Source organism: Pleurodeles waltl, chromosome 12, assembly GCF_031143425.1.
Source record: "Pleurodeles waltl isolate 20211129_DDA chromosome 12, aPleWal1.hap1.20221129, whole genome shotgun sequence".
NCBI classification, from domain to species: Eukaryota; Metazoa; Chordata; class Amphibia; order Caudata; family Salamandridae; genus Pleurodeles; species Pleurodeles waltl.
The window spans coordinates 182805875-182831882 of NC_090451.1; the positions used below are offsets into that span (position 1 = coordinate 182805875).

General features: G+C 43.9%; 1 protein-coding gene across 1 annotated transcript in view; it reads left to right on the forward strand.

The window, feature by feature from the left end:
* ZDHHC7 (zinc finger DHHC-type palmitoyltransferase 7) overlaps positions 1-26008 on the forward strand; it is a 281517-nt gene that overhangs the window by 101172 nt on the left and 154337 nt on the right. Inside the window, exon 3 of the mRNA XM_069216286.1 lies at positions 22098-22420. Coding sequence (XP_069072387.1) covers positions 22115-22420 — 306 coding nt within the window. The 5' untranslated portion in view covers positions 22098-22114. The remainder of the gene's footprint in view (positions 1-22097; positions 22421-26008) is intronic.

A 26008-nucleotide genomic window follows, 5' to 3' on the forward strand; every position in this document is an offset into this window, starting at 1 on the left:
TGACGCAGCGCTGGCCAAATCATCGCATCACCTGCTTCAGCGTGGATCCATCGTTGCTGTGCATCTGAATTTTCCACGCATTGTCCCTGGGCGTTAAATCTTCAACATCAGCACAAGGAACCAAACTCTGTGGGGCTGGAAATTGACACATCTTTGTCCTGCGGGGAAAGCATCGATCCACTGCCTACCCAGGGGAGAAAGAATCGACGCATGGCCTCACTTGTGTGTAAGTATTCAATGCATCGCTTGCTTTTCTGATGCATCACCTCTCCTGCGGCTTTACTTTTGACACATACCAGGTACCTTGTGCTAAAACACACCTATTGATTCCTGTTGATTAAGACTCTTAACTTAAAAAAATGATATCTTGTCTTGTGTATGTTGGATCTTTGTTGTTTTGTTTTTGTTTTACTCAGATAAATATTGACTATTTTTCTACCCTGGTGTGGATTACTTTTGTGGTGTTTGTGCTGTGTTACTGTGGGTGGGGGTACAAATACTTTACACATTGCCTCTGAGATAAGCCTGACTGCTTGTGCCAAACTACCTAGGGGGTGAGCAGGGGTTATCTTAGGTGTGTGACTCCCTTATCCTGACTAGAGTGAGGGTCCCTACTTGGACAGGGTGTAAACTGACTGCCAACTAGAGACCCCATCTCTAAAAGTATATATTTAAAGAATGACACTATATAGCCACATGCAGTTTAAAAGTTTTCCTTAGTCCTTGTTCGGATGGTAATGTCCCCTGCATGGCATTCATATACGTTTCCCTGTCCAGAGTGCCTGACTGCAAGTTTATCCTGTACCCTGACTTTTAATGTGACTCAAGCATCACCGTATTCTAAATCAAGCTTCTCCTATGAGTAGCTTGTGATATACTGGTAGCTCTTGGGCTACTGGAAAGTAGCTCTCTGGTGTATTCCCCACTCTATTATATTAAATGCTTCTGCTTGGTTGAATTAATAAATGTATCCTAAAATAATAAAGTGCATATTAGAGATGCAACCGTGTGTATTTTCAAAATTCACAAGCTAATGTTTGCAGAAAAATCAATTTCCAAAATACATTTATAGCTGATATCTGAGTGATAAGTCACTCAGTATTATTAATAATAACATTACCTTGGTGGCACCGGCATTATAGCTATGGCTGTTGTGTATTACCCATGTAGCAGTATTTCAAGTTGAAAACCGCTGATTGTTTTGTGATTTTCTGCAACAAAAAACATAGTAAATTATCTATTGCCACAGGTAATTAGCACAGAACATTCTTAATTCAGCAGTGACAAAGAGTACATATGCATGCCTATCCTGGCCAGCTCCAGAGCCAGCGCCCTAGCTAAATAGTAAATTACATTATAGAATGGTTGAGGTTGACAGCAGATAAGCTGTGAGCGGGCTCCATATGTTCTTGGGCCATGACATCTGCTGTAATGCTTCAGCATAAGTTTCTAATTGCTTTTTACAGTACAACACATCTAACAGTCGCCATTGGGCAGGCTTCTGTGTTGATCTTTTGCCCCAAAATATGGCCACCCCCCTCTTTGCCAGCAGCAGCACCACTGCCACAGATGTTCGATATGCGGGAGGGAGTTGTTTAACCAGTCCAAGTAGACACAATTGTGGAGTACAGGGCAGTTGCTCCATAAACATAGCTGTCAGGTCTGATAACACCTTAATCCAGAACATCTGGATTGGGCCACACAGCCCTGCCAGGTGAAGGAAGTCTTTCAGCGAATGCAGTTAGCATTTTCCCGTAGACCATATAGTGCCAATATAACAGGGGTATAATAAATTTGTTGCAAATATTTAAAATGATTGGAAGGAAATTACAAGTCAATGTGAGCCTCTGTGTTAATGTGCAACAGAACCTCCAGCCCTCCCCTGTCATGAGCGTATCTAAAACAGCGTTCTATCTATCCATAGCTAGGGTCATTGCAGTGCAATTGTCTTGTTGAGTTCTGTTATTTGCAGATTGTTACATCTAGAGCGCGCCTCCAAGTATTCATTTTTGACTTCTATCACTGCCTAAACTTTTTCCATTTTCAAGCATTTATCCTTCATCACAAGGTCTTTATCTTCTTTTGTGGATATGCGTTGTTTCACTTCTGTGATTCTTGCAGTTTATCCAGTTTGGCAGTAAGAACATCCATTTGTAAGTTTGAGTTATCAATTTTCCCCTCAATCAATTTCAGGCTCTCTTACATGGCGAGTAGCCTGGCCTCAAGGTCTGAAGTCGAGGTGGGCCAAAGCAGATAGCTCTGGGTCCAAAGAACCAACACCTGGAGTCCTGGTGGTGCAGCGGGCCTTGAACGTGAGGCGTGATTGACATTTGTCCGATTTCCCCATTGAGGCGGCCACGGGCAGCATGTTATTCTCTGGAGTCTCCTTGGGCACCTTCACCAATTACCTGCAGTGCTGGCACGTCCCCACCTAAAACAGACTAGTTGTCAGATATACAGTACCATTGTGCAGCATGTGGTGAAGTGAAAGAGTAGTACAAGGCTTGACGGTTGGCGAGTGTTCTGGAAGGAGGGGGGAGGTCAGAGTTATTATCTCTTGTCAACAGTGTCAGAGAAGTCACCTGCACTCCCTAGCACCCAAACTGTGATCCTCCTGTTGGTTGGGTGGGAGCCAGACAAAGTCTGTGGTTTTGTGGTGTTCGCCATTGCCAGTACCGTTGATAATGTTTGTGCAGTCTTAAGTTTTGTGCCTGTCTCACTGGTAATTTCGCCCAGGTGGCACAGCCATGCGGTAGTACAAGTGTTAATGTCTAGGCAGGCAGAGGCCTCACCTCATCAGGCAATGGTTTATAGGGGCACAATTATTTGGTACAGTTGCAGGAGGTGCACCAATGGACAGAGGTCTGCACATTCACCCCCCACAGCTAAGCCATTCATGGAGCTGGTGGCTACATGCAGCAGAAGGGGTTGCCTTTTATTAAAATTCTGCTCCCAGCTGCTTTGCAGCCAAAAAGAAAAAACAGGGAGGCTCCAGGCACTACAGTAGTGGGGAATTTAGTAGGCCTCTGGGGCGGTCGGGCGTTCGGGATGAACAGGAGGATTTGCCTGACACTGAGACACTTACGATAGGGGCAGCTTGGCTCATCTCTATGTCCCAGGCCTCCGCAGTGCTTCCCAAGCTCCCTCAGATGTCAGGCACTCGCTGGTGGTTATCGGGTGGAGAATGGAAATGCACTGGCAGAGCAGCTGCCTCAACCAGCCCTCAGCTGCAGTCAGTCGCCTGCCGGTCGCTGGTGCCACAGCACAGTAGCGCTCAGGGGCCACGGTAGCAGTGCAGGAAGCCTCCCTGACCTCTTCACGCCAATCAGGTGGGTCTTCCTGCCCTAGCAGCTCCAAAGGGCCAGCAGCAGCAACAAGACACAGGAGACCAGTGCCGCCAAAGCCCTCAGCCGTCAATGGTGCTCACGATTCATCGCACGGTTGCCATCTTAGATTCAGCCACCTTACAAGTGGCTCAGTAAGTGCAGCCAATTAATTGGGTGAATCGTGGTTGTGGGTAAAGCTAGCCACCACTGCTGTGCTCCAGCTTAATAGCCCTCTCATATTCTGCACCACATGATGTTGTAGATGGCGGGATGCTAGGATGATGCTCAGATTGAGCTCTCTGCCTACAGACCTGCACCACAGTGTGGCTATCTTGCTCCGGGCCACGCCCTGAAAAAGCCTTTTTTGATTACTGCTGGTAACAGTTCCTGGTGCATTGCTGGTAATCCTGCATGGGTTGGACACTATTGTAATCTTGTGTGAGGTGGCCACTATCACAACACTAATAATATTAGTAGCTTAGGATGATTTTCATTAAACATGAGTAGTTCTTATTACAGAAAAGGTTGGAGACTTCTGGTCTAAATGCACAGAGGCCTAAGCCTGTGCCTCACTGTGAGGTCCTGGGCTTGTCCTGTGACCTGAAGTAGTGGAGCAAGCATGCCCTTATATTAGACAGAGAACTACCATCCCTCTCCAGGGTACAGCACAGTAAGCAGTCATAGCTGCATACTGTGTTTTTAATATAGCGTGAGAAGGCTTTTATACCTGCTTTACAGAGTGATTCCTAAAGGCCCCTCTTGTGTATGGTTCCTCGTTGTATGCCCAGAAACTTGTGCTAGCATCCTGTGTTTATGTGGAGTGCTTGTTTTCTCTCTGTGTAGTTGATGTTTAGTAGAAAGGCTCAGATCCTGATTAAGCCTGAGTACTGAAGCCAATGGGATCCTCTTTGTATACCCGTTTTTGCACAACATTGTTTTGCCACAGAATAAGGTGGATGATGAAAACAGTTTCCCCAGACAGCAGAATTGTCTTGCCTGCATTCCTGAGGATCATCAGACTCTGAAGTGAGGAGGATGAGGGAGGACTACTGGTAGGGTTGAAGGGTGGTACTACAGTTTTTGTTATGTTAGATGAGGACATTTCTAGGCCAGGCCTGCCCCTTTTGTCTGTCTCTGATTGCTGTTTCAGAAAGACTGGTTACAGCTGAGTGCAGAACCCTCAGCCTTCATAATGCCTTTGTTGTGGGTGATCCAATTTGTAGATGGACCTTGTGCTACCTGCTGTGAAAAGTGGCACTTTACTCAAAGGATGTGCTTTGAAAGCAGCCTGAGGACACTAGAAAGGAGAACCACTCCAAACCTCTTGTAAAGTTTGAGTCTGTGGATCCACATGCCTGCCTATAAAACATGTGTAACAGTGGGGCCCAAACCACCCACTTGTTCCCAATTCCAAGCCTTTGATGACCAAGAAAGGAAGTACTGCGCAGACTCGAATTATTGCTTAATGACCAGGGCCTATGCCTGCCTGATAGCCAGTCTCCAAGAAGAAAGGGGACATTACATGAGGCTGCACTTTCTGCTAGAGGAGCTGAGGACCTTCCTAGTGTCTAGAAGCCTGCCTACCTGCTGGGAGAAGGAAAGAGTTTGGCTTTCCTGGCAAGACGAGAGACTGTCCAGGAAAAGTGCCTACAAGCCTTTATACTGCAAGGTAGGAGTCTGTCTGGAACATGCAGGAGGAGAGACCCTCCAAGAGGAAAAGCCAGGCAGCCCGATCAGTGCAGTTGCCAGCCTGATCAGAGATGCAACTGCCTGCGTTGGCCCAACTGGGACTACAATTGCCTGCATCTGCATAATCTGGACTGCTATTGCTTGGTCAGTCTGATCAGTCTGCAACTGCCTGTGGCAAATCAGAGGGAGCTGCAGCTGCCTACGTCTGCTCGATCAGGGCTGCAGCCGCCTGCGTCAGCTTGATTAAACCAAAATTGTCTAGACCGGCCTATTTGGGGATGCAACTGCTTGCATTGACCCAAACTGGAGGTAGTGCATCTACCTGTGTCACCTGATTGGGTCTTGCTTGAGTCTACAAATGGCTGGTGACTGCACTGGCCTGATCAGCGCTACAACTGCTGTGGCATCTGTGCTGTCCTGATTGGTGCTATACCTGCTGTGGTAACTGCTCTGGTCTGGGTGGGGCCTGTATTTGAGTCAGCCAAATAACACAGTTGGGCCTAACTCCTATCCCGTACGGTAACAGGGTCCATATCAGCAGCTGCTGAGGTTGTCTTGGCTTCCAAGGGCCCCTCCCTGTTGGAGAACGTTCATGCTGTTATATCCGCTCTGTAGGATTATGAGTGACTGAATTCATTAATTACTACACTACAAGGGATAGTAATTTTGAGTGGACTGAGTCTGCATTTGTCTTGTGGAGTAAGTTACACTGCTCCTGAACCTGATTCATGCCACTGTCCTAACTACTGAGAGGACAAGCTGTCAAAGAGGCAGTGGCGGCTGGTGACCTTTAAAAGTGGTGGGGCATAATCCTTGTCTTGAATTCCAAAGAGCATTTCTTGAAGGGTTCTCTCATACTTTTTCTTTCACTAAGGTTACTGTCTCACTCTGACTCACTCAGTGTCCCTTGGTCTCACTAATTCATGCAGTTTACTCTAGCCCACTCTGTCTTACTCAGTCCCACTCATTCTGATGTAGTCTTACTGTGACTCAGTCTCACACACAGTAACATCAGTTGCACTCACTGTCATTCTCCCTGGCTCACTCACATTCATTCTCATACATACAGGTCCTTACAGTCACTTATTCTCACTCACTGTAGCTTATTCCTTCACTGGCTTTATCTCAGTTTAACTCACACACATAGTCACACACACATGCTCACAGAGTTGGGATTTCACCAGCTCTGAACAGTATCTCTGATGGCTGGTGCCGGCACCTTCATGCACTTATGTCAGCAGTTAAACAATGTCACTAGCTGTCTCAGTTAGTTGCTGGACCCAAAGTGGGTCTGCGTTTTATTTTTATTATATCAAGAGTGAACAATTATTTACTATTGATACAAAAAATGGACCACAAATAAGGAGGCTGTAGTGTAGCTTTGGAGCCCATAAAGTAGAGCTGCCACTTGTCCAGGGATACCTATCCACCAAACCAATCTATCCACTCAGTCATCCATCCTTTCACTTGTCCATTCCCCTTTTATCCATCCATTCACTCATTCATCCATCCTTTCGCTCATCCATCCACCCCTTTGCTCCATCTATCCATCCTTTCACTCCATCCATCCATCCATCAACCTCCTTTTGGCTCATCCATCTAACCACCCTTTCACGCATCCATCCACCCTTTCACGCATCCATCCACCCTTACACGCATCCATCCACCCTTCGTCCTATCCATCAATTCATACATAATCTACCCTTAGACTCAGCCATTTATCCTTTCACTCTCATCCATCCTTTCCCTCATCCCTTCACCCATCCTTTCCCTTATCCATTCATTCATCCGTCCTTTCATCCAGACATCCATCTATCCTGCCTTTCACTCATGCATCCATTGTTTCACTCATCTTTACTTACATTTTTTCACTCATCCATCCGTTCACTCATCCATCAATTCTTTCAGTCCATCCATCATCCACTCATCCATCTATTTACCCTTCCACTCTTCCATCCTTTCACTCATTCTGCTATCCATCTTTCCTCTCATCCATTAACCCATCCTATCCATCCATCCACTTTCACTCGTGCACCCTCCCTGCCTTTCACGCTTCCATTCTTACGTCCACGCTTTCACGCATTCATCCATGCATCCATCCATCCTCCCATCCTTCCTTCCTTTCACTCACTCACCCTCCCAAGTTAATTATGAGCCTTTGTCTGCCGATCTGGAGACAGAAGAGGTGCACCAAGAACCCCATCCAACTGTAGCTGCTATAGGGGGGAGGAGGGTGACGATGCCCTTAATGCAGGCAGAAGCTTAACTGGACACTTACCTCTTAGTCCTCTGGTGAAATTGTTGTCCTCAGCTGGTTACTTCCATCTCTTGGGCCTCTACAGTCGAGCTAAGGAGCACTCTGCCATGCCCAGTTCCATAATTATTTTTCAAAGTGAAACCAAATGCAGTATTAAATACATGTTGCTGCCAGGAGAGCAATCCCTTGCCCCCCTCCTACAGTATGCTTCTCTGTGCAATTAACAAATTGTTGCCACCCACTCCCTCCTTGTCCTCATCGGCCTGCCCCAGCCACTGAAGTGAATGGAGCGTTGCAAACTTCTCCCAGGGCCACTGTTTTTGTGCCCCAAAAGGGACACATGGGTCAGTAGGACTCCTGCAGAGTTCACCCAGGATATTCAGCATCATCACCAAACAGTGATTTATTTTCAGCTGCTCTGTGTTTATTTCCCTGTTCTTGCCGCTCCAGGATGGAAGGTGGCAGGGCAATGCCCCTTTTGCACATGTACACCAGTTGCCCCTGGCATCCCGGTATAAGCACAAGAGAAATCAGGGGATGTAGTGCACAAGAAATAAGCAGGATTGCTGCCCTGTATCCTGAATGGAGATGTGTAGTATTTAGCACTACTTTGTGATGTGATTAAAAAGTACTTGCTGTTGTTAAAATGGCAAGCTCTGGTCTGCACATTGCAGTTATTGTGTGTTCAGCTTGGAGTACTGAGCTTGGGCCACCCGCCTCCTTACTCTGAGTCAGTAGCACCAAGAGTTGCAGTTGGCCCAGTACGGAGAGCCTCTGGAGGTCGGAGGCAAGGACTTCGTTGGTAAACTCGTTCAACCCCAGTTGGTGCTCAGTAGCTGCTGTCTGCCCGACCTTGCTTGTTTGGTGGGGGTGGGAGAAATGGGCACAGGACAGTCTTTATCTTTGAAATAGTAATGTATTTGAAAGTTGTTCTAGGCGCTCAGTTGTAAATAGCTGTGATTTTATAAATAGGTTAAGAACACTTCCTAGAGGTGCAAACACTCATGCTGCAGGTATGAGCCGTGGATGTTTGATAAAGGGCGCTAGTTCGGACTCACTGCTATATTTGGTGTGTTCGAGCGTTCAGGCACATGATCTCACGGATGCTAGTGATGTCATTGTTATTTAAACACGGCTTGGCAGGTTTTAAACTTTGCACCACGTTGTGGATACAAGGCCATGCTCTAGGTTTTTGATCCACCCTTGGACGTGCCCTTGCACGTTTATGTTGCCAGTAATTGTTGCGTTGGTATTTCCTTCCCTTGCTGATGCTGTCTAGCAAGCATTAATCGGCGCAGTGTCGTTGGCTGCGGCAATAGGGGGCGCTGTAGTCTTACCGTTTCTGTGCTCGCGGACGCCCTGGCTGGTCTGTGCTCGGCAGCAGGTGTGAGCGTGCCAGACACCTGCCTGTAAAGTAATGCTGACACCCTTCGGCCAAGTGACTAGTGCTTATGTACTTTTAGAGAAATAGTTTATTCAGATGAATCAATCCGTTTGAATGTAGTGGAAACGTTCTACATCTCTGACCCGATAACAGCCATTCTTACACCAATATCTCAATTATTTTAAGCAAACTATGGTGTTCAGTCATACGATCTTATTTTTAACTCTGGGATGCATTGTTGGAGCAGATAAAGTGTAACTCAGTATGAATTGCATAATTCCACCCTAGTAGTTCCGGCACGTTTCCCCCTGTTCCTGGAATGTTTACGTGCTCCAAGAGGTGGTTCTTCTAATTGCACCCTGATTTGCTCCTCCTTTGTATGAGTCACTTGCGCTGCTTCTCAGTGACCGAGGTGTGCGTGTATGAATTATCCATCCACTCTTAATGTGACAAGACTGGCGAGGGATTGATGGCAAGAGGTGAGTGTGCTCATGCATGGTGGTCTGTGGCCTTGGGTGTGGCCGGAATAGTGTACTTGTGCTAACTTATGCCCTTTCCAGAGTTATAGAATTAGGGAAAGGGGCGTGGTTTGTAGAATAGAATGATGAGGTTAGAGGTACAACTCGTCGTTCAGCGCAGCTCCTTGCCATTTCTTCACTCTCGAGGTCTCTGGTGTGGTTTGAGCTCCACTGGTGGGCAGGCGAGCGGATCAGCACGATTTGGTTGTAAGTGCTGTCCATGATGAATGTCACATCGCGACAATAGCTCTGCATAACGAATTCAGAACTCTCATGAACAAACGTACCGCTTATTGTTTGACTTGTAACGTGGGCTGACGTGAGTGCCAGAGCTAAGCAGCTCTCTCCTCAAATGGTTCTTGACATGTTTTCCTCGCTTTGAGGGAATTAACTCTGAGGCTTGTGATGTCTGTATTTCCTGTTACACGGTTACCCGATTCGCCCCTCCACCAGTTGAAGCCAAATCTGAACTATTGCAGCTTTCCCACCGTACATTTTAGTTAAGTGTCCTAAAATATGTTATTTCCACCGTCTTGGGTGCTAGAGTATGTTCTCTGTCAGTGTTTTATATTAACGTGTTGTTACGCACAAGTGGAAGTGAATTATACTGACACTGTTGTCTTAAAGTTGCAGTGTGAATCTAGTGAATGTTGTATGAAAACTGCCCGGGAGTGCAGCCATAGTTCATGCTTGTTTCTAGGTTCCTGTGAAAAGGCGTTGCAGAGACCTACCTATGCGACCTTTTCTGTAATACACATTGTACCAGTGTAAAGTTCTTTCCCATGCAATTGAAAGTGAGTGTTCCCTAATGCCAATGTTGCCTAGACCGTGCAAGTAGGGTAATGCCTTTACCTGCGTGCTTGCTCCATAATACGGCCTTGCTGGAAGAGTTTAGGGCAAACTGCACTACTAATGGCACACTGCAGTAATATTTGAAGAAGTACATATATCCCCGTGGGCCTCTTAAACATTTCAGCTGCATTAAACATGTTAAAGATCACAATGCAACTCCTTTAACACGGAATGACAATCCTCATTTGTACATTTCCCTGTTGGCCTGGACCATAAACCGGAGTAGTTGAAGGAATTTAAGGCATCTGTGTAACAAAGGCAGGACTGCATGATAATCATTTAAGTATATGGGTCATTGCATTGGAAACTTATAGTTTACCAATTCTAATTGCAATAACAGGTCTGTTACAGACAGACAGACAGGCAGCCATACAGCCAGGCAGTTGTATACAGACATATAAGAACGTCTTCTAAGTCATAGTTGTTCTTTGGTATCTGTTTGTGACCTTCATTTCAATAAGTCCATTCATCAGACTATTCAGCATATTAAACAATAGGCGGTTCCCCTCGCACCAAACACCTTGATGTTATCTGTGATGTAGCATGTCACCACACTCGAGGAATGCTGATTGATTGCTTTTACCATTCAGACAACCTGACACATTATTTGTTTTACAATTTTAACCTCAAAGTACGTTTTCTGGGTTTACATAACTGCACTCTACTGCTGTTCATTTTTTCCCCATCTAACTCGCTTGTCAAGTAGACTTTCAGTTTCATATACCTTGTGGCAGTGATTTTGTAGGCTGATAAATGTTTAGGCCATTTCTTTGGGCCACTTATCCAGTATTTTACCTTAATTTTAGGTTCTTTGAACAGGCCATGGCTACCCTACATTTAGCAATCAGTAGTTTTATTGCCACAAAATATCTGGTAGTTTTGAGAACTGGAAAGACATACCCTAAGAGGACTACTTTAGGTGAACTCTTAAAGGTAGAGTGCACCATTATGGACAGTTTCTGATATATACTTCTAACCACTGATTCCTCACCTTGTGAATATTTCCCAGAGATGTGACTCTATCTGGCAAACTCATAAGCAGTACTCTTGTGCGCAGGTAGGTGGTGTTGTGTAACTCTGTGTTGACAATGTTCTGATTCCAAAGTGAAGAACAGAGCCGCATATAGGTGCTACCAATGCGCGCTGAGATCAATTGCTATATATCTGCATGGTCAGGCATGGATCTGGAGGTCTACGCGTTTTGCCTTTTAGATTTTTCTTCTTAAAGTTGACAGTGTGCAAGGAAAATGTCCCCTTGTAATCTAGCACGTTTTAAACTTTGCAGGGATGGTTAAAAACAGATATCTATAACAGGTGCCCCACAAGGTTTGCCTGAGGTGCTAGGGTCAAAACATGATTCCATGGCCTGTGATAACAGTGCCCAGGTGAACATGAAGGCCATACAGGTTCGCGGTGCAAAGCTGTATATTGCAAAACACTGCAAGACACAAAGCCATGAATAGTCAAAGTCGAAAAGAAGGTCCTATTCCCACTCCCAAAGTCGTGCCCGCTGTAGATCTTCATAGCAGTCAAAACCCTCGGGTAAGTAAAAAAAAAATAATACACAAAGAATTCAAGTGGGATTTGGCCCCATCTGCTATTCTTGCTCTCCAGAGATGTTGCGAGGGTATCAGCGTGCCACCCACTCTCACTCTTGAACTCCAGAGGAGCTGATTGAGAGTATGGCCCTGATACATCGCAACTTTTTGGCCCCTCTGCGACATTGCAGCAGGTCAAAGCCTTTAGTGAGGCCGTGCTACACATTTCCCACATCTGTCCGACACCCTCTGGCACACCTTTGTCCCCCAAGTATCCACAAGGGCTTCCAGTCAGACAAGTTCGCTCTCAGTTGGACTGAGCCTCTTGAACCCGCCTCAGATTCCGTACTGACATTGGTGCTGATTTTTATCCTGGCTTCAAGCGCTATGCCAGTATCTTCAATATCGATGCTTGCGCCTCAGGAGGAACCAGACCCTATTGTGGGCTCTGAGTCAAACTAGTCTCAGTCTTGATCAAGATTGTGCTCTCAACTCAACACAGCATTGCCCCTAGGCAATCCTTCTGATTCCGACTCACTACAGGGGTGTGGAATTTGATAAAATATCTACTTGTCCATGGGACCGGTTGCTTCCTAAATCTTTTTGTCCTGTAAAAAAAAATCTTCTTGTCCCTTTGGTGCCACTTAGTGCAATGACAAATTAAAGTAGCAATCTCATTATGTAAGAGCTCTGATAACAGCCTTTCTGGCTATGCCAGGGCTAATTCTATAGTAGGGCTTCATTACTAGCAATTTCAAGCCCTACTATAGTAATTTCCTTATTTTGCCACGTTTCCGAAGATCTACATACTGGTGCTGGAAGAAGCAGTAAGCAATAGTTCCAGGGCTGGAATGCCGTTGAGTCTGTACAAACCTACTAACTTGCACGTTTAAAGGATTTTCACCAGCTGTTCTCTAATTTTTTCCCATACTGAGAAAGGGCTGAATTTATTCCGGACAACGACAGAAGCAGAAGTTTTCCAGGGTTGGGAAAAAAGAGGTTGGAGAGAAAGTGAACTTGTAAACCCTCAATAGATTTTCTCATATGCAAACCTACACATGTGTATTTGCTTGTGCTAAAATACAGCTCACAAATATTTTCTATGAGTTCGATTTCCTGGTCTATTTTTGTAAATTCTTGTGAATTCACGAAAGCCAATAATTCAAAGATATATACCATGAGTGCACGTTTGTGACTTTCTTTAAGAATTGGGCCCCTAATTAGGTCTGGCGTTAACCAAGACAGTTAGTTTTTATTAAAATTCTATTTCTCTATCTATCGGCTGGCTTTACTGTGAGTGATAGCATTCTGCTCTTCCACAGGGAGCATAATGGCACAGAAAGTATTGTTCAGCATCCGGTTGACAAAAGGGAAATCGGAAACTGAGCTGCTGGCGTCTTTGTGGAGCCGAGATATGATCTAAGTGAGTGGACAATAACGATCAAAAGGATTTCTCTGAAATAATGTTTGGCATTGACAAACAGGTGGTCTTTTGAACAGACAAAGGGATTAAAGTTCAGACACTCGTTAACTTTGTACTAGGAGATTTTCATTTAATGAAGCGCCCAAACTTCAGCCCTGATGAAGTCATTTGACGAAACATGTGTTGGCTGTGAGGTCGCTATGAAAAAGATGGACGAATAATTAATGACTAGGATCTCATTACGGCTGTTAATTTGATTTAGAAAAGGATGAACTAATAACAATGGACTAGGAAGTTAATACAGAACTGTCTTCTCTTTGGACTAATATGGACTTACAACCTCGATCTGATGAGGAGTGTGTAGAGACACAAAACTTACGAGTGGAGATATATACATATATATATATTTGTAATTAAATTTTTTAGAATCCAAGACGGAAATAAGATCTTTTGTTGGGACTCTCTCTGAAGTTGGTAATATAATTGTCAACGCCTTTCTCTGGTCATACTAATGACAAATTGTTGTATACAATGTGTTATTGAAGAAACTGTTGCAAGTATTGTTTATGACTGATATCAGATCAGCGAGTGCCACAGCATTGTTGTATCCTACTAAACCTATCCTGCCATTTAATGAGGATGTTTATAATCCCTTGTTGCTTGGTATACCCTGTTTTTAGCTTCCTTTTATATTTCATGTTTTATGCGTTGCAGCTGCACTGCTTTTAATATGACATTTTACATGCATTTCTTGTATGATATTCTTTTAGGAATATGTGTGCGGTACGAGTTACTTGTTTAGGCAACCTTTGCACAACATTTAATCAGTACTTTCTGTTCAAGGCTAGGAATACTGTGAGGATGTCCTTGTTCTTGTGTTGCCCGTTCAGGACTCTGCTTCTAACATCTAGACAGATCAGATCTGTGCTTCCAACACAGTGTGGCTTTGTAATGTAACCAATGCCCTGACCCAGAGAGGAGCAGAGGCAATCCAGGCATGACTGTCCTGGGTCGAATGCTGTTTTTGATCTGCAGCTCAGCTGGTGCTTATCTGCAGCCCCAAGAGGATAGTCATCTGCACTGACACAGTTTTCAACTACGGGGCTGTGGCTAATACACTAGATCGGGCCAGGCAGAAGGGCACACCCAATATGCTCTCAGTGTAGTCTGGCAGCCCCCAAGAGGATAGTCATCTGCATCAATACAGTTTTCAACTATGGGGCTGCGGCTAATCCCATAGATCAGGCCAAGCAGAAGGGTACACCCAGTATGCTCTCAGTGTAGTCTTAGGGGTAGGTAGGAACCTCTAGAACTTCTAGAATACATTTACCATGGTTGGATTATTTATTGGTTTCACCATGTTTACCAGGCTAGTTGCTTTGCTTTTGTTCCATCTCCCTGATTATCACAACTTGTTTGCTTTATGCAAGATTATGTTTGTTTCTATAAATATATTGAAAACTCAGTTTGTATATCTTTTGTGTCTTCGCCTGGGCATGCACGGGTAATACAATGAAAGGTGAGATCTGTTTCCACAACTTCCCAGGGGAGTCAGTGTGTCATGGTCAGGTTGCCATAATCACCTTCCACTCCGGTTCAATTGTACAGATGAGGCATTGTGAGCCAGCCAGGAATTGGGCCGACAGTTTCGCATGGTGTGGATGGGCTTAGTCTCCCACATTCTGAAGCTGTGACTGCCTAAATACACAGTCCTATTATCTTAGTGGGAACCGCATAACATGCTTTTGGGCATGTGGGCTAAACAGTGTTCAGGTGCTCCAGTCAACAGGCAGGTCACTCATCCCTACAGACAACTTCCAGCCAAACCTGAATTTCTCATGCAATATCCATTACCGGGGAGCTTAGTGGTTTAGGTGTCCACCAGTAAAATCAACCCTAATGCCTTATCTATGACTCCACCTGACCGCAAATTCAACTGTATATAGACACTGTTGGAAAGCACATGTTTTCTTCGGCCAGCATTGCCCTAGGTTCAGTAAATGACAGATGTCTTCTTAGTCACAACACCCATGCTGTATGGGACAGGGTCAGTCCAATTTCAGCAGTGGTCCCAAATGACCTACAGGTGTTTTTAGCTCTAACCATTAAAGACAGCAGGGGTGCCCCAAAATTTGTTATACATTTTGGGCTGACCGAATGCTAGAGTTTGGCAGTTGGTAGGAGTGTGGTGCTTTTGCGCCACCCTTGGCTGAGGTGTATGGGCTTCTCAGGGGATGTCCAGGCATCCTTAATGAGCATGCCACTCGATAGAGGAGGCGGATTCAGACCTAAAAATATTTAAGGAGAGTCATGTCACAACTTTTTCCCTGGGTCTCTCCACACCTGCCAGACAGTTTCTACAACAATTTTGCCCATTTTGCAGTCATGCCAGGGGTGTGCTATACCCATCAGCCAGGGGTGTGCTATACCCATCAACACCTGATTCCGCCACTAGGATGGCAGACTTTAGGGCTTTTTCGCATTGAAGACCGAGGCTCCCAGGGAACCGTGCTCAGTACATCAGGGACAACACAAGGCCAAGTTCCTTACCCCTGCAGCAACAAACAACTTCAGGGCCACTTTAGAGTGTGTCCTTTCTGGCACACAGCCCCCCTATAGGAGGCAGGATCCCTCATATCCTCCAGAGATGGCAAGATATTACTTTTGACAGATGGGCCTTTTAAATTGTCCAACGGGGCTATGGTATTGGCAAAGATGGGTGGAGGAACTCTGTTCTGTTTTAGATTTTTACCCTGTCAATACCATCCTGCCAGGACAAATTCAAGAAGCTAATTTGAGCCCAGGCTCTGTCTGCCCTGGATTCTAGAAAGTACTTGGTAGTATTGGACCTGCAGTCCGCGTATTTCCATTTCCCGCTCTGCATGTCCACAGCTGCTGTCTTTTGTTTACAGTGCGGTACGAGCATTTCCAGTTTGTGGTGCTCCCTTTTAAGCTTCACCAGTACCTTTCTGGTGTCTGCAAAGGTGATGATTGTGGTTGCAGCACAAGTATGGGAGATGGGTTCCAATCTTCCCCTTGTCTTGGCGATTAGCTGTTGAAGTCTGGCTTAGGGAGTGGAGGGGCCAGGACATTTGGGCTATGATGCCAATATTCCAGCCTTGCTCTTGGATATCAGAAACTCAAACTCCTGGCTTTGTTAGCCTCCTGCATCCTGGTCGAAAATGACAGTCACACCCAAAGGTGGTGAAAGCCTTTTTCAGCAATGGAAAGAACCTTGGCTTTATCTTTTCACCTCTACTGAGAACCTGCAGTGTCAACACTTTGGACTCTGGAGTTCGCAAGACTGCTGTCTTTGGGGACGCATTTAGTCTGTGGTGGAGCACAGGACTCCTGTATGCCTTGTTGCCTCTGTCTCTCTTGGTTTGAGTGCTGCGAAAGATCAGGAACAACCTGGTCCAAGTTAATTCACTAGTACTAGATTAGGCAAAGAAAGTGTGTAACTGGAACGAAGAGGTATGATTATCTGTGTTCCGATCAAGTTGCTGCTTGCTCTTGCAGCAGCAGGGCAGGGTCTTGTGTTTCATGGTTGAGAACGAGGAATCAGGGACCTGACCCTCGATATTGTGGGGAGCTGGGAAAGCATATATGATTGGGGAGCTGAAGAGGGAAGCTGCGGTATGCAAAGAGGAAGCCTATTGGGGCCGATGTCATCTAGAGCGGGATATAAAAACTCTCTCCTCGGATTACGCACGCCACCCTACACAAGATATTCTCTGCACCCTTAGAAGGCTAAGTATGATTTGAATGGCCTGTATATCTCCCAGGCTGAAAGGCCCTCTTCCTTTTATGTTACAGGGATTATGAGTGAGAGGAGAAAGCAAGTCGCCTTATGGCATCTCATTTGAATTGGATGGAGGCAACTTGCACCATCCCGTCCATTCATAATCAGACAGTGGACCGTCTCACTCACCCTTGTGAGATCTTACAGGAATTTCATGCCTTCAGTTCCCACGTTCCCCCGGTTCCCTTGGAGGACATATTCCTTAACTTTCATGTTTCTCAGCAGACCAAGCAGCCTTGTTTGGTGCTGCCATCACGGAGGAAGTATTAGTGTAGGCCACAGACAGTCTAACAATAGGGATGGCCCTGGGGGAGGGCGGGTTCCCAGCCAAATATTGTAAGATGAATAGGTTGCTGGTTGCCCTTCTTATGTGGCGGTTGATCCAAGAATGAATAGCTACAGGTATTATACCAGTGGATTTTTCACGGGCCAAAATAGTTTTTATCCCCAAGCCAGGCAGCAATCCCCCAGGATTGCACTAACTATAGGCCTATTTCCCTGCTCAAAGCAGAATCCAAGGCAGTGGTATTCATTGTACCATTTGGGCCTTGAACCTCGGGCAAAAGCTATTAGACTGGAGTGGTATTAGAACGGAGACGGGCAAACACAAGGCATTCCTTTATGCAGATGATATACTCCTAATGTTGACCCAGCCCATCGATTGGCCGAGAGGATTAGGCCCTGATAAATTAATTCTCAACATTCTCAGAATGTAACATAGGCCAAATGAGGGGCCTTCTCTCTTTCACGACCTACTACCCCAGCAACCCTGGAGGACCTACCCTTGTAATGGAAACACTGACATCCCAAGTACCTAGTGTTGGTCAACAGAGGCCTGGAAAATATGGTTCAGATAAACTCTGACCCCTCCATCCCCAAATGGGCAAGCTGATGCCGATCTCCCATGGTGGGACCAGTTAAATATTGCACCCAAGTTCAACTACATTTCTGGGTTGCCACCTCTGCCGATATCTGGAACTCTTGCAGCAAATTGACAAAATATATGTGCATTTGTGTAGGGGATGGAGAAACACTAACTGTGTAGCTCGAAATCATATGCCACTGTGAAAGTTGGAGGCCTCTGCTTGCTAAACGTGGACTGGTATTGGCTGCTTTGGCCCACTCAATCTACATGCTAAAAACATTTAGGGAAACACTTTTATGGATTTCCCTGGACAGATAATTGTTGGGTGGCAGTTGGGGATTTGGTAATATACTGTACAGGAGCAAGCGAGGCATTCAGGGGTGAACCCCATCATACAATCCTCGAAGGTGGCTCGGAAAAAGGTGCACATACTAGTAAATGGCTCAAACATGCTGCACGGGGGAGCTCCCATATTGTGCAGTGTGGTGCTTCAGATGAGGAACTCCGAGATTAACTGGTTAGTCTGGAGGGGTTGTAATACTCAGAGCGTGGCTGACCTGTTCCAGATAGGGGAGATGAATCCTTTAGAAGGCAACAAGCTGAATTTGGCCCCTGGGCTACACAGGTCAGGAGACATGCCCAGTTGAGAAGCACTTTGTGAGTGGCATGTGAGAAGACGCCGCATGAGGCAATCCCTTTCCAATACACACGTACTTATACATGGAAAAATTTCGAGGGAACTATCTTGGAACTATATACTCTTCTTATTGAACTTGCCTTTTCCTAAGAGGTGGAAGGGGGGCTGCGGAGGTGGTGGGAAACTCGTTTGGCGATCGAGTTTGATGAAGATGACTTGTACAAATTGATGACTGATCATAGCTGAGGTACTAAGGAAGCGAGATTGACTTAGTCATTTGAAGATACTACAAAGATGGTACTAGACTCCGGTAAATCTGAACAGGGCAAAATTGAGGTGGCAAGATAGGAACAGATAATATACAGACTGAATGACAACATGCTGTGGAGCTTTGGAGTGTCTTCTGCTCTACTGAGCTCTGGCCTATAGAGAGGGACTTTACGGGGAGGATGGAAGAGTGGAGAGCTTTGGAGTTGCTTTGTGTGCTGGGGGAGTTGCAAGGAGGGGGGATTTCACTCTTTAACTTGCCAGCTTCCTAGAATATCATTATGTAAAAACTTTGTGCAGGGTCTTTCCTTTGTGAACAGTATTCATGGAGGTGATAAGGAGGAAATATTGTCTGTTTTCGTATAAACCAATTAATAAATGTTATTAAAAAACATTAACAAATCCCACACCTTCATTGATTCCATTTGATCTATCTCCCAGTTTTGTTGATGTTACCTTGAGTTACACACCCTTCAACAAAGTAGGTAGACACTGAGATAAGATTGTGGCTTGGTACGGCAACTACTAGATGGTCCCATTACATTTCAAATTGTTGGCCTTTTCGCTATTTGATTTATTTTTTTTACCCATCAAGAATTTGCACTGGGTACTGTTAATGGCTAAGGAATGTGAATCTGGTTCTGACTTTTTTGATGTGCACCACTATTGAGTCGACATACAGTTGCCACTCGGCCTTTTGACACTACGAAGTATTCTTTTTGGTTGTGCAATAATGTCAGCTCATGGCATAAGTGAGCTGCAGGCACTTACGGTCTAGTCACCTTTGTACAAGTTTTTTTTTCTGACAAACTGGTCTTGAGACCTTAAGGTGAATAACTACTGGAAGCAGTTACACAGTTCCATGTCGGACAGGCTACTACCCTTCCAACATTTTTTGCTGCCCACCCCATGAAGAGTAAGAGAGAATCCATTGTTTAGATACCAAGCGAGCCCTCTTTCTGCTTTGATCATACTGCAGACCATTGAGTGGGCGATCAGCTTTTGTGGGCTTCTTAGGACAAATAAAGTCAAGGCAGTGCAGAAAAGAACCATCTTTAGGTGTATAGGCCTCTACGTTTATATCCGATACATGTTTGCTAAGAACCATTCACCAGAATGATTGAGGGCTCCGTCTGCTCGGGCAGATGCTGCTACTACGGCGTCTGTCCTGAATATCTGTTAGGTTGGTTTGTGGACATCAGTGACACGTATTTGAAGTACTTGACAGTCATATGGGTTATAATAGGCATTACCCCAGATCAGTCATGCGCAACATTTTGATCTGCAACATTCCACAGATCAACCAGCTAGGAAACTACTGGTTTGTTATCTAGTCACCAGGTGAGGAATCTGCAGTTAGAATTAGCCATCAAAAGAACAAGTTACAGTAGGTAACGCTGTTTTTAGTGAATATCTGACCTAAACACAGATTCCTCAACCACACCTCCCCTCCACCTCCCAGTTCTGTGAAATGTTTTTTTTTTTTTATTTAAAAAGGCTTCAATTTAGAACATCTGCCTATTAGTAATACCAGTTTGCTGATGGGCTCTGTGTATTGGGGCATGGACAAGCTTATGAAACAAAAATGACAGCTCGTATAGGTGAAGCCTGCATGTGGCTCCACTTGTCACTTCCATAGCCGCACATGATTGACACGGAGCCGCACAATGCCACCAATAGGCATGCATGAATACTCCTTTTGGGTTTTCCAGATCCAGTCTGACACCTAGTGAATATTCACAAAGGTGAGTAATCTGCAGTCATGTAGAGTATACACCAGAGTGTTATCGAGGGTAAGTAACTTGTTCTTATGGAACTCTTACTCCCAGTAAGTAGCATGAGGTTCATCTCACTTCTGGCATCTGTGGCTAAAGACTGGGTCAACTTCATGTATTTTCGTTGGTTTATGTTTAGGACCACTGGATTTATAAGGCAGGTGAGGAACCAATTATGTGGCAGAGTTCACTAAATTGTGCAATAAGAAAAGACAAAATATTCAACCTAATTCAGTACATTTTGTGGTAGTTTTACTACATAATTTGGTCTTTTTTCATGTTAACACTGGGCAGAGGGTTCACCTTATTTGTGCCAATTTAACATCGAAATAACATAATAAGCAACTGAAAGACGGCCAGTTAACCTTTTGTATAGGGCCTTCCGTATTTTTTGTTAAAAATCTTTAGATTATGTACCAGATCCATAATTATACAGAAAATGCCATGGCCCCTGTTGCTTAATTTCAGTGGCCAATTTTAGAATATACATATGGCAAACATTTAAAATGTAACAGCGTATGTTCATAATTATGGCTATTTTCGAAATTTGGGAAAGCAGTATTATAACCATTTATCCTCTATTTCAATATCTGTTTTTTTCTCAAGTCTCTCTTGATTTTTATTGTAACATCTTTGTCGAGACTCTTTTTGTAGTCTGTCTTACCACGCAGCAGCCTAGGTCGTTGGTTCTTATCATTTGAGTAAAAGACTTCAGCTTAGGTCTGGCGAAATTTAAACTACACCACACTGCATAATTGTAGGGTGGACGTTCAGGGACGACACAACCAACCAGAACGCTGTTGCTTGTGGCAGTTGTGTTTTTTTAATCTACTTTTTTAGAACAAACTATGGGCCAGATGTAGCAAAGGGTTTTTCCCATTCTGTGTCAATGGGAAAATGTGTTCGTACATATGGCCCTATGTCCTTTCGTCAAATAGTGAATCAAGGATGCAGTTTTGCGCTAAAATAGAATGCCAAATGAAGGATTTGGCTCTCGGGTCCTATACTGTTCTGTGGCAATCTGCTATCGCAGGTCCACAATCGATAACCTTCTTTGTCATGGCACCACTTCATGTTTAGACTCATAATCCAGAGAGATGAAATGGTTCATACATGAGGGAAACATAGGTTTGCGAGTATTCACAAACAGTGTGCATTGCTACTCATGAAACACTTTTTAAAGTGACTTACTAAAAATATTTGGGGTATCTCCGTTTCTTTTGTGGAGTGTAATTGGAGGGATTTACGCACAGAGGCAATTGTCATGCTTGAACCATAAATAAAAGAGTTACATGTGCACAAAACCTTTTTTTTGTTTGTTTTTTTACCTTTTTGAATCTGGAGGATTATATGCATAGTGGTCTATTTTCTTGACGAAAAAGTAGTCCCAGGAATTTTTATGTACCCCTAAAAGTGAGAAACCTGCTCCCACTTCTGATGTTGGAAAAACCTACATGAATACGTTTCTGACTCTTTTTGAAAGAGTTTTGAGATAAATGTGTGATGCAGGATCCCTCACAGCACATCCATGACTGAAGATTAACTTCCCTAGTCCGTCTCTACAAATACCTGGTGTTGTGATTACATATGCTATTTAATGCAATATTTGGTTTTAGACCATGTTTTATTTTACTTTAGTTTACATGGACATATTAGGATCATTAGCTTATTTCCTTACTGTTTGTTTTTTCAAAGTAAATTTATTGCATTTGGGTTATTGTTTGCAATTCTTTAATGCCCCCTTGTCTTTTTTTCATGCCTTAGGACAAGTTTGGAAAATCATGCAGTCGTCTGGCCACAGGTTCAGGGATGTTGAGCACCATCCTCTTCTTCCAGAAAATGACAATTATGATTCATCACCTTTGGAAGCGGATATGGCAGAAAGGGTTTGGTTTATCCGAGATGGGTGTGGCATGGTCTGTGCCGTAATGACTTGGATGCTGGTTCTATATGCAGACTTTGTTGTAACTTTTGTCATGTTGCTGCCATCCAAAGACTTTTGGTACTCGGTTATCAATGGGGTTATTTTTAACTGTTTGGGAGTTCTAGCCCTGGCATCACATATGAGGACTATGCTAACCGACCCAGTAAGTGCAAATTCATTATTTCTTGCATGCTGTTATCAAACATGAATTAGATAACTTTCATATATTTAGGAATATTAAATGTGTTCTAGCAGAAACCGATAGTTTTGTGATCAAGAAATTTTACCAATTACCTACAAGTTATTTTTATTTTCTAAGTGTAGTTAAATGTTGAAACAGTTCCCTTCTTGCAAAAATCCTCAACACGTCTTGGTGTCTCTGTGATCTCCATTCATTCAGTATTCACAGATGTTACCACTAATTGGGGTTTGTGAGGATACCAACCCTTTTGCCACCAGGCAACACATCCCTTCCTTCGCTAATATAAATGCACCTCAAAGTGAGTGCTACAGTGACTGTGGGCGTTGACAAGCTTGTACCCTTGACCATAACACTTCAGGGAATCGATGTCTGCACTCCAGTCCCAACTAGCTTTGTCTTCTCTAGGAATGTTATCGTGCAGCTCTTTTGAAAAAGAGTATCCAACTGAGGACAGAGCAGCGGTACCAAGGCTTGCTTATTAGCAGACGGTGTTAAGTTTGTGAGGGTAGTCCAACCCATTCACTGATTAACAGATGCTTCACTTGGTGTCTTTCCCATTCTTTAGCTGTTCCTTTTCTCCCTGGTTGAAGGTACGGTCTTCCATAGGTTTTAGGTGTCATCCTTGTTTGTTTGCCCTTTACGTAAACTTGTATTGCTGTCCATACTATTGCCTTTAGTCTCAGCTTTTTTTAAGGATGAGGGCTCAATCTCTTATAGTTACCTTTGATGGCATTAAATATTGGCGACCCTGTATCTCTCTATACCATTCACTTTACATTTTCCCTGATCTCAACATTTCTTTTAGTTTGCAGTATTATGTCAATTCACATTCTGTTCACTCTTCCCATGGTATTTGGCATTTAGTTTGACATTTTGAAGAGTATTACTAGGCAATGCCCTAAAACTTCCTTTGGCTGGATTTCTTTGTTATATGTAAATGGTGATAAATGTGATACTTGATCATGAAGTATGTTAAGTAGATAGTTTCCCTATTTGAATAAATGTTTAAAGATGCAGATGCATGTCTTGAGATGACAATGTGACATTTAAGACTTACATGAAATGTCATTTTATTTGATTTGTTTCTTGAGACGATAACATAGATTGAACATTGATCGACATTGATCTGCAGGTTTTGGTTGATACACCATTGATTATTAGTGTGCTATGAGTAGTTTGGCGCGTCTGATTTTTACATGGACAGTTTGGCTTTAGGCATAGGATGTAGGACCTGAGTGCTGTGAATTTGTATCTACTGTTTTCCAGGAAAGTTGCTGCATTTTTAAGATCACTTGTTAAACCAGTAAATCGAGGTTTGCTCAGATTTTTGTGTTTATTTACTGTTATCTTCTTGTTCTGCATCTCTCATAATGTCAAAGAGAATGAAAGACCCTCCAGGCTTTGTTTGACCTTATCCCTAAGAGCAGCCAATAATCCATGATGTACAAACAATATGAAGTTCATGCTAGCATTATTTTTTAGCTACATTTTCTTTAAAATAGCACTTTGTTTTGGTGGTCAGCCAGCCTGTTTCAAGATACACCTGAATTTGCCAGAACAGAATGCTGAATTATTTTGTCTATCGCACAGTTTTAATTAACGGGGAAACCAGAATTCGAACACAGGTGGAGAGATTACATAAACTTTCCAGTGGTTTCAAAATGGAACAAACTGATTTTTGCCTCAGACTTTACTTTTATCTGTCACATTTTAGTTGTGGAGAAAATTATTCATTTACTTGCAAACATAGCAAAGTAGGTCGAATGAAGTGTGCTCAATTTTTTTGCGGAATGCAGACATTTGTAACTATTATGAAATGGAACAACCTCTCTTTAAATGCATTAAAAGTGGCGTAAATAACTATTTGCTCCATTTTTACACTAAAGCTGATTTTATGTAGTCTTGCCCGAAGTGTTCTGGTTAGGTTACAAAATAATCAACTTAGCCTCTACACCACTTGTTTTGTTAATTCCATCTCCTTCAGCGTCATTAATTTCTTTTGGTTCATTTGCTCTCTGCCTTCCTTTCTACATTCTTCTCACTATACTACTTTTTCCACTCTCTGCTCTAATTCTGGATATCCATCCATCCTAACTTTTTCCACCTTTCCTGCTCTCTTCTTCCCTACTATCTACCTTTCATTCGCCTTCCTTTACCCTTTATTTGTTGCCTTTTAAGATGAATCTCAACCTTACTTCAGGATCTCACAGTATACCTTGCTAAGTATGCTGGAAAACACTGTGCCAAACTTCTATGGTCCACTTCAGTCAGATATTCTGGTGTTTGATAGTTGGATGTAGTCCTCAGTCCAACAGCAAGCCCCCTTCCCTAGACGGATGACAGGTCATAGCAAGCTGTCTTGCCCCTGTTTTAATGAAACCTTAAGACGGGTGGAAAAAACTTGTAAAAAGGCCGAAAGAGCTCGGCGCAAAAACTGTAGCTTGTAAGGTGAAGCCAAATACAAATCAGCACAAACAAAATTACTCAAGTCTAATCAAAATTGTGGATATTCAAAATAGCTAAGCCGCATAAGGTTTCTGGCACTTGCCCTCCTCCCTCCCCCAATATCATCAGCTGTGCACTGTCCTCTTTTGAAAGATCTTGTTAGATGATTCGAGAATTGCCATTCTAACCCTTAGGTCAGGCTCCCCTTCTGACCTTTGCCCCTTTTTGTTCTATCTGTCACAGAGAGTGACTGTCTTCAGTCTGGTTCTGAACTCCCTACTGAACAAGTCTCTGTCATCTGGGATAGACCCTTCTAACTGGAAAACAGGCCAAGATTCTACCTACCAAAACATTTTCTGTAACCAGGACAGTTGACCCGTCCTTTATGGCCACTGCAGTATTTTTAGATGCATTCAAGGCCTTTGACTTGCTAGAGTGGCCTTATCTTTTTGCACTCTTAGCTCACCTGGGAATCAGCACTAAGTTTCTTTGACTAATTGGTCTCTTCTATCAGTAGAGTAGCCAGCTACCTATTTACGTATCAATGGGATAATTTCCACACAATTCCCAGTGAAAATGGGCACCTGTCAGGGCTGCCGTCTCTCACCTATATTATTTTCTATAGCCATGAAAACACTAGCTGCGCAGTTATGACAACACTATATGCATAAAGGCTTGGCGTTCACACTTAGGGCGATACTTGTTTAAATGTATGCAGACGACGTCACACTCTACATGAAGGACCCGCAGGACACTCTAGATGTCTTAATTATGGATATTTTTGTGTTTGGCGGCCTTTCGGGAGTGACAATAAACTTGGCTAAGTCCATTATATTTCCTTTGACAGATGTTATCACTCACTATGAGTCTGAATTACCGCTCTGCTGGGCTGAGGAATCAGTGCACTAACTGCATATTTGGTGTAGTTGGGACCTTGAAGAGCTATGTTGAGCGAACTACAGATGTGCACTCTCTTGGCTGGAAGAACTGCTAGAGAGATGGCACTCACTACCACTTTCGCTAACAGGGAGCCTGGCTATTGCCAAGATGGTGGTGCTCCCTAAATTCCTTTGCCCTTGTCGCACTGTTTTCGCAGATGTCTGC